Source organism: Clinocottus analis, unplaced genomic scaffold (assembly GCF_023055335.1).
Source record: "Clinocottus analis isolate CAN_PGR_092001 unplaced genomic scaffold, fCliAna1.0.p SCAF_3, whole genome shotgun sequence".
NCBI classification, from domain to species: Eukaryota; Metazoa; Chordata; class Actinopteri; order Perciformes; family Cottidae; genus Clinocottus; species Clinocottus analis.
The window spans coordinates 13,881,513-13,894,925 of NW_027176042.1; the positions used below are offsets into that span (position 1 = coordinate 13,881,513).

The 13,413-nt window shown below is 38.7% G+C and overlaps 1 protein-coding gene across 1 annotated transcript in view; it reads right to left on the bottom strand.

The window, feature by feature from the left end:
• Positions 1–3,539: 3,539 nt before the first annotated feature.
• Positions 3,540–13,413, bottom strand: part of cacna2d3 (calcium channel, voltage dependent, alpha2/delta subunit 3) — a 29,522-nt gene continuing 19,648 nt past the window's right edge. The window contains exons 16-39 of the mRNA XM_068593721.1: positions 12,758–12,829; positions 12,019–12,099; positions 11,842–11,916; positions 10,773–10,856; positions 10,424–10,495; positions 10,246–10,307; positions 10,061–10,128; positions 9,876–9,921; positions 9,665–9,762; positions 9,419–9,512; positions 8,570–8,665; positions 8,332–8,453; positions 7,670–7,747; positions 7,514–7,575; positions 7,384–7,428; positions 7,236–7,298; positions 6,732–6,802; positions 6,553–6,628; positions 6,311–6,351; positions 5,896–5,951; positions 5,577–5,694; positions 5,354–5,466; positions 5,059–5,141; positions 3,540–4,371 (exon numbers count right to left, since the gene is read on the bottom strand). Of these exons, the coding sequence (XP_068449822.1) occupies positions 4,279–4,371; positions 5,059–5,141; positions 5,354–5,466; positions 5,577–5,694; positions 5,896–5,951; positions 6,311–6,351; positions 6,553–6,628; positions 6,732–6,802; positions 7,236–7,298; positions 7,384–7,428; positions 7,514–7,575; positions 7,670–7,747; positions 8,332–8,453; positions 8,570–8,665; positions 9,419–9,512; positions 9,665–9,762; positions 9,876–9,921; positions 10,061–10,128; positions 10,246–10,307; positions 10,424–10,495; positions 10,773–10,856; positions 11,842–11,916; positions 12,019–12,099; positions 12,758–12,829 (1,869 nt within the window). The 3' untranslated portion in view covers positions 3,540–4,278. The remainder of the gene's footprint in view (positions 4,372–5,058; positions 5,142–5,353; positions 5,467–5,576; positions 5,695–5,895; positions 5,952–6,310; positions 6,352–6,552; positions 6,629–6,731; positions 6,803–7,235; positions 7,299–7,383; positions 7,429–7,513; positions 7,576–7,669; positions 7,748–8,331; positions 8,454–8,569; positions 8,666–9,418; positions 9,513–9,664; positions 9,763–9,875; positions 9,922–10,060; positions 10,129–10,245; positions 10,308–10,423; positions 10,496–10,772; positions 10,857–11,841; positions 11,917–12,018; positions 12,100–12,757; positions 12,830–13,413) is intronic.

The window sequence follows — 13,413 nt, forward strand, 5'->3', positions numbered from 1 at the left end:
AAGTATTTCAGTCCTTTGACTTTAAAAGGTCACGTTGTATTTAATGTGTTACTTTGTGTTTGTTTGTAAATATGAATCCCTATTTGAATGAGTAAATTTGATCATTCACACCAAGTAATATTTACTAAACTACTAAAGATATTATCGTATGCCATTAAAAAATGTCTGATCTTTTGTACTAAGGATTTCATTTGTCGGATTTTGTATCAATGATTTGTTTGGAGAGAAAATCAGGACAATTGAATATAGATGTTTAAATAAATTTACTCTCCAAAGTGTCTTTGTGGGTACAATGCCAAAGTTGCATTAATAATACAAATACATCAACGCAACATCAAGCAAATATGTTGACCTGCTTCAAGTTCTACATTTAGCTAAAATAAGAAACAGAAAGATTTTTACATCTTTATTATATATAAATTCTAGGGCCAAAGTACATTCAGAACAAATGAGTTTCTATTTTTTTTCTTCATTGATGGCCAATGGTTAAGATTGTTGTTTTAAGGTAATAATTACCATTGACAAAGTAACATAAAAAGGATAGAAATATTTTAAATAAAAAAATTGAACGTGAAGATAATGTAATGCAAGCGCTTTGATCTCAATAGCGTGGTAACATTTCAACCAGGAGAGACTTGTTTCAGAGTTTAACAATAATTTATTACAATTGGATATTTTTGAATAGTACAAAGTCTTTTGGACTCCATCCTGATTTAGGATAATCAACAGGTAGTGATGCTGACATCTGCGCCATCAGAATCCCCCTGGAGTCCAGTCGCTGGTGGTGGTGTTGAAGAAGGAAGTTGTAACCTGATGATGAACGATGAGCAGGACTGAATGCTCATTGGAGGAGCCTGCGGTGGAGGAGGGTCACGTTGGTTCCAGCTGAAATGACAACTAACAGCAAGCAGAGCGGGGAAACTATTTCAAAGTTTAACAGCAACACTGTGATTGGCTTATGGAAATTGCGCCGTCTCTGACTGGTTGGTTCATTCAACACACATGCCCCCATTCAGCTGATGGAGTGATCGCTGTGAGACGGCTTCAGGAATAAACCGGAGAGTAGGGATTGTCTTCCTTCCAGAATTTGCGCTTAAGCTTCAAGATAATTAGATGTCAAAAAATCAGATGTAAAAGGATTGAATCCTGGCTCCTGTCAGACTAACCAATCTAGAGATTTCTAGAGAACCTCCGCAAGCTCACTAAGATAAAATGTTGATACATCAGATACTTGACCTTTGGTAAAAATATCAGCTACGTTCTAGCACAAAAAATACTAAATGTGATTTAAGTTAATTACAAATGATGCGTTTCAGGGTTTTCAGTAGATTTATGTTTTTTTTTTATTTACTTGGTTCACCAAGTAACACTTATAGTTTTATATTGTATCGAGAGTGTGGCGGATATGTAGGTGGAAAGTGCCAGGGGCCTACAAAATGTCCCTCAAAGAGACACGCACCAGCCAGGAAGAAACAAATACAAAGATACACAAAAAGACTAAAGCAGGTCGCAAACAGACTCACTATGAAAAGGGGTAAACCAACCACAGAGAGACACACAATGACTACAAAAAGACACTAGGGGCCCAAATTCAACCATGCTTCCTACTTTGCAGATGCTAGCCCACGTTATTCAAGTAAGTTCACATTGCGCTGCTTAATATTTGTTCCCCCAGTTCAAAGGAAAGCATATGGTTTTAATGTTAATATGTTTTTTGTTCCTCAAGCAGAAACGAGTATGACTCGCATAAATTCAGATGAAAAAGCAGGATAGACTAAAGATTGTTATCATTGTATGAAAATGCAAACACAAGTTTCTGTGCAGTGTTAATGTTTTTGGCTGTGCACTAGGTCTGAGTGTTTGTATACCTGGCTCTAAAGATTATAGCTCTAACTCTGCAAGCACTCTGAAAACAACCTCATGTGAGTATGTGTAGTTCTTTAATTATTACTTTAAATCAACAAAGCAATAATCTGCTTTCCAGTGCTTTCCAGTTTCTATATTTTGGCATGCACTGGTATTTTTTTCACAATCATTGCATCTTGACAGTTAAAAACTATTAAAATATATATGCACCAAAAACAACTACCACTTATGTCAGAGAAACTCCTCAAAGGAATTGGCTATTTTCCATATGATATTCTTTAGAAGCAACCGCTCGGAGAATCAATGTTTCGGCTGAATATCATTAAGAAGCATTAGGTTAAAATTTGCGTGCTGATAGCCGCTTCACTGTTCTGGCTGAAGGATAGTCACAGATGTCTCCTACACACATTGTAGCTGAGGTCTTAAAAACGTTTGCAGTTTGCAGGAAATATTGAATGCAGATTCATATTTGTGCAGTTTGAACAGAGTTCACGTAGCTCAGAGCTACCGAAATAACTACTGTATACATCTTCAGCTTGCACAGAACAAACATACAAGACCTGCATCTCAAATTGAAAATAAACCATGCGTGTTGTGTGGTAGAGCACCACTGAACTGAAACAAAAATAATCTCCTTTGCTTGGGTCTGACTCTTTTTTACATAAAATACTGCACGAGAAGAGATGTCACAGAATTGTTCTGTGAACAGTTTATTTTGTAGTCTTGAAAAGGTAATGCTGTCCAACTATGTTGTGACCTTCAAATGATTGAATCCAATCAGCTGGGCTGAAGACTTCTTTTCATTCAGGTACATTTATTATTTGATATAGGCTTTGTGTATTTCACAGGAGAAGGGCGACGAGAGTCTCACAATGAGAATATAAGTCTGACAAGAGGGACTATACTAGATGTGTTCGGCGTACATATTAATGGATGTTGCAGTTCATATTTTTCTTTTCCTAGTTTGACACACACCATCTCCACTGCACCATCTCTGAGGAGCCAGCTGCATCAGCCCTGAAGGGTATGATGCAGCACAGTGCAGCCACACTGAGACTCAAACTGTTTATGACTGCAGAGAGAAAGAGAAAGCAAACAGCCTTAAACACTGTTCGTAAACTTGTGTTAAAGTTGACTGGTTTGATAGAGACTAGTGCAAAGCATTTTGGGTTGAGAAAAAGATACACAGGCCATCGGTGTGTGATCTACTATAGAATATGTACAATTCAGTTTATGAACTTACACTTTTATTTTACTGAACATACCACCTGAAGTGCCTTGGCATACCCTCAGGGGTGCACAGAGCCCCATTTACTTTTATCTTCAACATCATGGGTTCCAAACTGTATTTTGAATGTAGCTTGCATGTATTTACAACTTACCGCTGCTGTTTTGTATGTTTGACCTGACAATGTTTATTATTTTATTTTTAGTCTTCTTAGGTCTCTTCAATTTCCCAGCATCACCACGTTGTCTCACACACACACACACACACACACACACACACACACACACACACACACACACACACACACACACACACACACACACACACACACACACACACACACACACACTCATCAAATAAGACACAGGTTAAATAGAGGAAGGAAAATATTTCTTTGTTTTTATTCATCAGCTTTCTCAAACACGAGGTTAAGAGTATCATCACCTTGACAAATTGTGGCTGGATATATTCATGTGACATAAAGTAATCTTCTTCATGCATCTTTAGCTCGTCTGAAATGTCGTCCGCTTTAAAACAAGGAGAAACTGTAGAATAAAGCAAGTTCTAATTTCCTGCTGTCTCTCGTCTATTTTACATGACCTATATGATTACAGACACAAAAAAGGATTGAGATACAAAATAACATATTTGAAGAAAGAAAACTATGATGGCACTGTCAACTCTTTTTTAGCAATTTACTGCCAAAGGTTAAGACGGCTCTGCATTCTTTTCACACAATAAAAGTGCATTTTACATTCCTTCAATGTTTTCCTTATAACAAAGAAACCTTACTATCATCCTTTGCACAAAGGACTTATTTTATACTTTGACAAGAAACGCCTTGTTTTAACTGTTGCCATAGTGTATTTATTTCTCTTATTTCATTTCAGCACACTACACAGTACATTATGGCAAACTATCAGTGGCATTATTTCCAATGCTTCAAGCAAAGTCACTAAGCACTCCCATTCATCTTCTTTACTTTTGCTGCGCCACATCGCTAATGTTTACTGCAATAATGGATGTGAGTCTCAGTGCTACATATAAATATTGTTTTCCTAGTAGAGCGCTGCCTGTTGCAGAGGTATGAGCAAATTCATTTCTGATAGGCCATGTTCTCTATGTGTGTAAAGCATCTTCTTGTTGATTTAGTCCTTACTGATGTCCAGTTCTGCTGCTGATGGTCACCTGCTGATGGTTGCTGCTATCAGAGGGAGCAGAGCTGCTGCTAAAGGACCGTAAAGCCGTGTTGCTGAGCCACACTCCATAGCATTTTCCTGCAGAAGACACAGTCATTTGTGATACATTATGGATTCATTATGCATTATGGAAATACTGAATATTAACTGGGGTGATATAAGACAGTCATGGCTGCTAGTGGATGTGAATTGTTGTTGTGGTTGAACAAGTTGTAAACCAACCGAGCCAACAGTTTAGCCAGTTTATTGAAACCACTTTATTTCAACTTAAAACCAAAATGAAACCCACCTGAAATATTGTTGATAATCCTTAACTCCACCAGAAAACTGTGCGTAAGTGTGGTATGTTAGCATTGAGGCTGTGAGTTCTTCTTTGAATGATTTTGTATATTCACCATTTTTTTCATCCAAATAAACGTGTTAACTTTAGGGTTTATTTATTTTTATATATTTATTATTACGTATTTACAACCAGCATGACTGTCTGACTACTTTCCCCACTGGACTTCTTTTTGAACAATTTCACAGCATACCCATATACCAACAATTATTAGTATGGCCATCAGTAAGACTCCAGTTGAACAGGATGAGAATAGAGAGCAAACGGCGAGCCTTGCTCTGTTTGAGTTAATACAAATCACATGAACCTTTTCTAAATCTTGTGATAGCAGTGACGATCTCTGTGCTCCTGTATAAACGTCACTGTATAACTGGAGGCTACATGTCGTCACACACTTGGATGCAGACAAACACACATCCTCATACCTCGGGGTGGAAAGGATGACACGATTCAGGCTTCTTTCTGTCCTTCTGGAACTTCAGTCTGTCACATTTTAGTGACTCGTTGTGTTCAAAGGTGTCAAGGGTGCAAATGCATCAAGTGAGCACGTTTATAAGTTGAGAGCTTCCCCAAATCATTTAGGCGGAAGCAACACTTCAGGAGTGGAAGTTAAACAATAAACCTAAATCATTCTCTGTAAGCAACTAAAATATGTTCATGATCTGCTTTCTGCATCTGCTTCTGCATATCAAACATCTGTGTTTCACCAAAAAAGGATATACATGATCTCATTGGGATCCATGGTCACTGGAGGAGAACTGCTGCAGTCACACTTATTGTCCACAACAACCATGAAGAGGTTGCTGCTGGGAATCTGCTGGATGACAAAAGACCTGCGGCCCAAACAGAGACAGAGTGAAGTTATACGATTAGTAGCAGACTGAACAGAAAGGAAGTGATTATTTGATGATTCAGTGTCTACTGTTGGCCTGACGCAGTATACCTGATACAACCCTCACAGTCAATGTTGCCTGTTGTTTCTTTGATGGTACGCTCAGAGACGAAGGCGGGGTATTCTGTGTCACACGGCACCATCGTGTTTTTACCCCGAGATCTCTGAGCTGAATGTGAGAAATTGATCTGCAGTAAGTTAACAAAACCACAGAAAAAAAATAAAAGCGCTCCAATGTTCCTTCTCATACTCTCACAAACATTTGCCTCTCTTTCTCACACATATAAGCACATACATATCTATATCTATATCTACATATATCTCACATATATACACACATCTGCCTGTTATGTTTATCAACTACAGTTACCTTTAACTGAAAGATCCACGTTCCACCAGCTGTACAGGTTAAATTCTAGCAGAAAACTGTTACGAGAAAATACATATTAATATCAGGCAACACAAGGGTGACTATTGATTAATTGTAAAGTAATGTCTTTCTAAAAGTAAAAAGATAACATGTATTAATATGTATTACTATTTAAGTACAACAAGGAGTAGTAAGCAACCATGAACTATGTATATTGTACCTGTTTGACATGCTGAGTAATGAGGTACTGTTAGTACACAGGATATGATCTAATATTCAGAATATCCAATTTTAGTTATTTTTTATCAAATACTATTATTTAACAATGTACTCATTTTATAAAGACGCATTGTGAACATTATATCAAGTAATTTATGGACCCATGTCATTTCCTAAAATGTTGTGGTATACTTACATGACAAGTTCAGTCAGGAGCCACTTAACAACAGTGAAAGGCTGAAAGAGAGAAAAAAGCTAATGTTAGAATCTGAAACGAAATTATGTTTGAGGTTGTTTAAACGTCACAGTTCATTTTTAGACTACGCTCTATACCAATGTTTTTCCTTTGCTGACCACAGGTTTCATGCAAATAATTTATAACTCAGGTTGTACAAATGTAGATGTAAATATTGCTTCTAAAATCATCTTGTCTCTTACATCTGATAGAGTGCGTGCACTGTCGCTGCTCCGACCGTAGTCTCTGCAGAGGGCTTGGTAATCATACAGCGGGACCCTGCAAAAACAAACACAGCAGCAGCATCAAATATGATGTTTAAAACAACATGCATTCCAATTCAAGTATATTGTCTAGAGAAATGTAATGCCGTCTCTCAGACCTTTTGAAGGAGCCCATCTGGAGGAGTTTGTTCATTACAGCACCCTCCACCTCTCCAAAGAAGAGCCCTGTCTGAGAGAGGAGTTACGTCATGGCCCACAGGAAAATACACTTGGGTGGACAAAATAATGAGAACATTCTTTGGAAAAATACTTTCTGAGTAAGCTATTAAGTAAGTTGTGGTTAAAGATTTGTTTAAAACCTTTACAGACCTATTGCATCATCAGAGACACTGGTATTTAGTTCAGGATTGGAAGACATTTCTTTAGTCAGTGTGTTTTTCTGTGGGATGGTCTAAAGTGCAACATGAAACGTAGACTTGTATTGTTTTCCTCTATTTTTTTCCTCCAGTTCTTTAAACTATCTTATTTGGTAGAACACTGTGTTGCTTCACATATATCTTTAAGACTTGTAGTAAAAAATTTAAGGGCAATTGGAGCAGTTATTTTAAAGTAAGGTGTTTTTCCCAGACGTAAACATGCACTCACAAACATGCAGACAGTACCTTTGACTGCTCCTCTGTCACAAGGATAAAGGCATTGTTGTCAATGAGATAACAGTTTATGTCCTGTCAGAGGGGCGAATAAAAAGATGATGTCACAAAAATAACCTAAAAAATAAATAAAAAGTTTGAGTCACGTGACTGCTCTTACCGCGTTATCGCAGCTAATGCTACATTTTCCATCCAGAGCTGTACACTGAGAACAAAGCAGAAGTAGTTAAGCTTCACAGCTGTTCAGGGAGCTCATGTTGTAAATGCTGCAGTAGTTGTTGTGTCTTCACCTGTCTGCAGGCAGTCCAGAACTTCCTCTGAAAGAACTCGAGCTTCATCTGGATGCCTACAGCTGAGCGCAAAACCAAGCACATAGGAGATTGCACAATATACAAAAAAAAGTTTCAACATGAAGATACTAACGAAGATGGTTTAGAGCGTTTTACCTGCAACGATTGGAGACTTTCTGTCATCGAGGAGCTGAATTGCTGTGCTGGCCAAAACCACACTCTTATTATCTAAAGCTGAAGAGGAAGAGCAGATAATGCAGATTACGCTTTCTGCTCACTAGGTGGTGCCCTTTACTTACCAGTGGGCAGGATGAAAAGAAACCGCAGTACCAGTCCATTACGTTACAGCAAAATCTGGTCAGAGCTTTTTCTACAACCAGATGACTCCAATAATTCTGAAATGCGTGCTGTGATAGGAGCATTTAAGGTTATGAGTGGCTGCAGTCATCATTAACAGAGGAAAGGTGGTAAATGTCCTGGACAGTGAAGCTGAATTCTCCATCCTCTGCCTCGCAGACTGAATGTGGGCCACATTAACGGCATAAAGCTGTGAGGAGGTTGTGCTGTGCTGCACATCCTATAAGCGCAAACCAGTAAAAACCACAGTCCATAACAGAAAGAGGGACATACAAAAAGACTGATTGAGATGTTAAAAATCTGAATGACTAAAGCCACCAGATGCGTATCCAAAAAGTAATTCATATAATGCTGCACTTGATAATTGAAAATATATTAAGATGGACAGTGCATTTTTTTTTGGGCTCAGGGAACTTTTATTTTGTACTGCACCCTCGAGCTACTATCTTAAATCTCCGTACCTGTGCTGAAGGGGACAGAGTAGAGAAATGTGCCGGGGACTTGCTCTGCAGCTCGCTTGTACCACAGAGGGAAGTGATCAGCATTAAACACACCCTCCTTGTCCTCCGCTGTCAGGAAATCTCTGCGGAAGCACGCAGAGTGAAAGTGAGGAGAGGAGATTAGATTAATCAAGCCCAATCACAGCCTCGCTTTGTGCTGCAGGTACTGATTAGAGAGATGTTGAGCAGCAGGTCTCACTGATTGGAGAGATGATCGGCGGGAACAAACAGGTTGGTCCTCGACAGGCCGGTGCGTGTACCCAGAAAGGCGATCTCGACTCCTTTGTCTGAGTTCCTGTTGATGCAGAGCAGTAAAACACAACTGTGCATCACTTTTTTTGTTTTCCCTGCACGTTCCTGACTGATGTCTGAACTAAATTTTACTATGTTTTTCTGATATTTCTTTTATAAATGTATTAATGCACTAATTCAGATCTGCTGCTACTATAACAAAGAACAAAACATCTCAGTAATATCTATGAAGTGGCTACTTATCAAATATCAACAGAATAAGTAGTCTCCACATCACAGAGTGTTCACCAATGCATTGAAACTGATTGCTGTGATTGTTCCTTCTGTACTGGCTGTGAAAAACACCCCTTCCTCCTCACATCATTATAAATGTTGGCTGCAGTTAATATGAGTTTTCAAAGTTACATTCTTTTAAGTACAACATTCCCTTTGTGTTATTCTCACTCCAACACAAAAATGTGGGTGCCACTTTCTAAAAAGCTATGCTTATTAAAGAGTTTATAACTAATGGTATTGTTAGCGGTTTACAATGACTTGAACACCATTTATAAGCCATTAAATTAAAGAAACATTAGAGAATAATGTTTGGGTTGCCAGGTTGAAAAAAATCCTTTTAGCTGTTTTTTTCTTCTACTGGATCATGTCAATGTATTACATCACTAACATATATAATTACAGATGACTCACAAACATTCAAAGTTGGCTTCTTAGGAACCTAAAATACACCCTTTGTTCATGACTTACAAAGACCTTTAAGTAGACTTGAAAAGAGAACATAAAGCCAGCATGTTCTTACTCTGACTTGTTGAGGGCCAGTCCAGTCCAGTAGGCCTCTAGCGGAGCGGTGACCACAGCATCAAACAACACCTCCTGGATGAGCTCTCTGTCACCTGCAGAGTCGTTTAAAGACCCAAAACATCCATCTCTTTAGGAACCATTATTTATTATAGTCACTTTTCATATCATATTTAGAAAGTAATTGTGGATAAAAACAGGCTCTATGTCGGATAGTTTATTCCAGTGTGACTCAGATGTCTCTTACATTTGAGGTGTGGTCTGCGGCCCGTCATGAAGAGCTTGATGGCTTGAATCTGGGTCAGATGACGGTGCTCATGCTGCTCCTCGGTGTTGCAGTAAGTCCTGTGGTCCAAACAGAGCCCCTCTGTTACATCACAGTCCTCAACATCCCTGATGAACACAGAGGGATAACCTACATAACGCATGAATGCCTGCTCCCATAACCCCAGCCTTACCATTCATCTGCCAGGGCGACATCTGGCTGTTCCAGATCACGGAGCCCTGAAAAACACAAGTCAGTTACGCTTCAGCAATGCCAGCCTGAGTAGACTGATACAATAAACCCCGTCAGAGTGACATGCCTCTCACTGTATTCAGGCTTTAGTTAATAACTGCGTAAATAACAGTCAGAGTGACGTACCGGCTTCAACTGATACATTTCCTCTGAAGAAGTATTTTCCATGACCTCTGGAGAGAGCCACACCGACACTGGAGACACACACAAAGGAGGAAGTCAACGTTTAACAGTAACCGAGACATATTTCAATTCAATTCAACTCATTAAACTGTCAGAAGGTGGTTTTTAGGAATAAAATTGGTCCCCACCTGAACGGCGTTCCTTTGATGTCAGTGTAGTAATAATCATTGTGCATCTTCAGGACACGCCTCTAAAAAGAGCAAAAAAAATGGTGTGGATGAGATTTACTCTTTAAGTCTGGAGACAACAGAGAGAAGGACCATTATCTGATAAAGAGCCGCTAAACATCTTTATCTGCAGCCTCACCCCTCTATCCACCGTCTTCTTCACCTCCATGGAGAAAGCCCCTGTTCTCCTGTTCACCATGGCGTTGCGTAGCTGAAAGATAAATGACACAAAGAGGCAGAGCAGAGGAGTTGAGGCTGGGTCATTGATCCAGCAGCCTGTGTGAATGACATTTTACCATTTTGAAAACAGAGTCATACGTTGATGATTCTTAGAGTTAATTTGAAGTAATAAATCATTCATGAACATGCAGTCCAATGACATTGTAAAATCAAGGCAATTTGTCCTTTGCAGTCACACAATGGTACATGTAGAACAAAGTACATCGAGTGTTTTATATTGTAAAAATTTTTAGGAGTTTGACACATACAACATCATCTTTGTCTTCCCATTCCACCTCAGAGAGATCCACGCTGCTGTAGTTGGGCTTTCTCCTCCTCTGACCATCCTGATACTGCACAGAGGAGCACAATATACACAAAAATGATCAACTTTGTGTAGTGACGTTCTATTTGGACTAACCACTGCTTATGTCTGCTGCTCTAGCCTGACCGACTGTGAAATCATGTGACACATCATTTTTAAACTTATGAGCTTGATATTAAATGAATAAATCTATTAAAAAAAACTTTGCTGTAATCTGTCTTTTGTGTTTTTAATGTCAAAAGCATGCTCCTATTTATCTATTATTATGTCTTGTTATGGAGGTTTTGCTGTGTAATTATTCAACAAATCGTCTGTGAAGTTAACACTGTCAGGTAAATTAAAAATGATTAATATGATTGATAGGAAGTCTACATCAATGCATTAAACTGTCATTAACATGTCAAACTCTGCTTCTGTATGTCGTCTGGTCCACAAGAAACAACAAGTCAATAACTACAACCACAGCACAGTTTTAGCCACAAAGACACACTCACAAAAAAAAACAGCACGGACCAACACACACACACACACACACACACACACACACACACACACACACACACACACACACACACACACACACAAACACACAAACACACACACACACAGACACACACAGTTGCACAGAGAGGAATAGCACTAACACTGGCACACACAGATCCACTAGCACAGCCATAGCTCCTGAGAAACCAGCGATCCCAGGGCGAGCGGCTGTGGTCTCTGCCAGCGAGTGTTAAGTTACCTCTGGGAAATCTCAGGCCAGCCAGCCCTATGAGTGGCCTTTATCCCTGCATGCATACATCAAAGGAAAAGGTTGGGATTACAGACTATACGAGCCCATTTAGCCTCCTATAACACATTTCTCTCTGTGTGCCGTCGTTAATGGAGGCTTTCAGTTCATCATTTCTGATATTTAAAGAATTGCATGAACAAAATAAGGAAAACAGGGTAAAGTCAGGAAATGCTGTGAGACTTCCCTGATGAAAAAGTGTTGTGTTAAGAAACTGAGTTACCAAAGGCCGGAGGTCCGGATGAGTCAGAATGTAGCCGTTGTTTGTGATCGCAAAAGCGTACCCATGGATTCCTAACTAGAGACACAAAATGTAGACACATGGAAGAAATTAAAAAACAAAAATGCATATTAATTCTTAATTCAAAGTGTACAAATGTACAAGAACAGTTGATTGTACCATATGTTTAGGGATGAGCTTCATCAGCTCCTGCAGAGGGATGTCTGTTCCTACGACCCCCAACAGAATACCCTGGTTCCTCTGCACAGAGATTCAAAACACACATTCACAACTTTCGAATACATCTGCATGAATAGTCAAATAGCAGTCGTGAAAGAAGTACACATATTCTAATAAAAGTAACAATACCACAACATTAAAATTCTGCATTACAGGTAAAATGTGTGAGTTAAAAATCATACTTCAATAAAAAGAATAAGTATTATACAATAAAATGTACAAAATAAAGTATAAAAAAAACTAAGTTCTATATATGGCATTAGATAATACTGATTCATTAATGTGCAAGTAGCGTTTTATGGATACAGCTGATCAAGGGATTTAAACCATTTTATATACAGTTAGATAGTTTAATCCATACTCAGAATCGGGCCTTAGAAAGGATCACAAGATAAATCTGACGAATAGTGAGATGTTAAAGGTAAAAATAAATGCAAAAACAAAATGCACCCTTTTATAATGAATTACAGACTTTTCTCCAATCTCTATGTCATTTTGACTCTTTGGGCATCAGAAAGTTTATCAAATTAAACCCTGTGAGAAGTTAAGAGGATACATGTCTCTTCGGTGGAACTACTAACAAGTGATGAGATCTGAAATGTGACAAGAAGGCATCGGAAAGATTTATTTATAAGGGTTTACGAGCCAAACATGTTGCGAGACATTCATTCAGACTCACCGTTTCATTCTTTGTGCTGAAGACAGGCATGGCAACTGTAGTCATCAGACTGGGGCCCGCTTTGTCCTTCAACTGAACAAAGAAAAGAAGCAGACTTTTAATTGTTATTGCTGTTATTTCAGCTGCTTAATCCTATTGAAATGACTATCAGCACATTCACTGATCTGGTTTCTAGTCAAAACAAATACTGCAAAACGCTATTAATGACTATTAAACTGTCATTTTATTTAAAAAACAACAACTATTCAACAATATCATATGAGAATGTAAATTTACAAGCTGCCTTGGAAAAGTTACATCCATTTCAACGGCTGAAGAAACAATTTTGGTATTTTTCAGTACAGTAGCTAATTACCAGCAAAGAGGCAGCCTAATTGATATGAAATTTAATTAAAATTTAGATAGAAAAGTGAGTAGGGGAACAACAGCTTTAGGACTTGACAATAATGAACTCAAAAGTGGCGACACTCGTAAGTAGTAGGGACACAAAGGTCTCATTAGATTATATTAAAAGCCGCATCCATATTACTTCCAGCAGAAGCACAGGATCCTGGTCGCAGCCTTTCTGTTGTCAAACTTGACCCATGTGAGTCTCAGAGGAGGTCAGTTCAGGAGAATGAAGGCTGACATAATTAAGCACATGAGCGCCGCTAAAG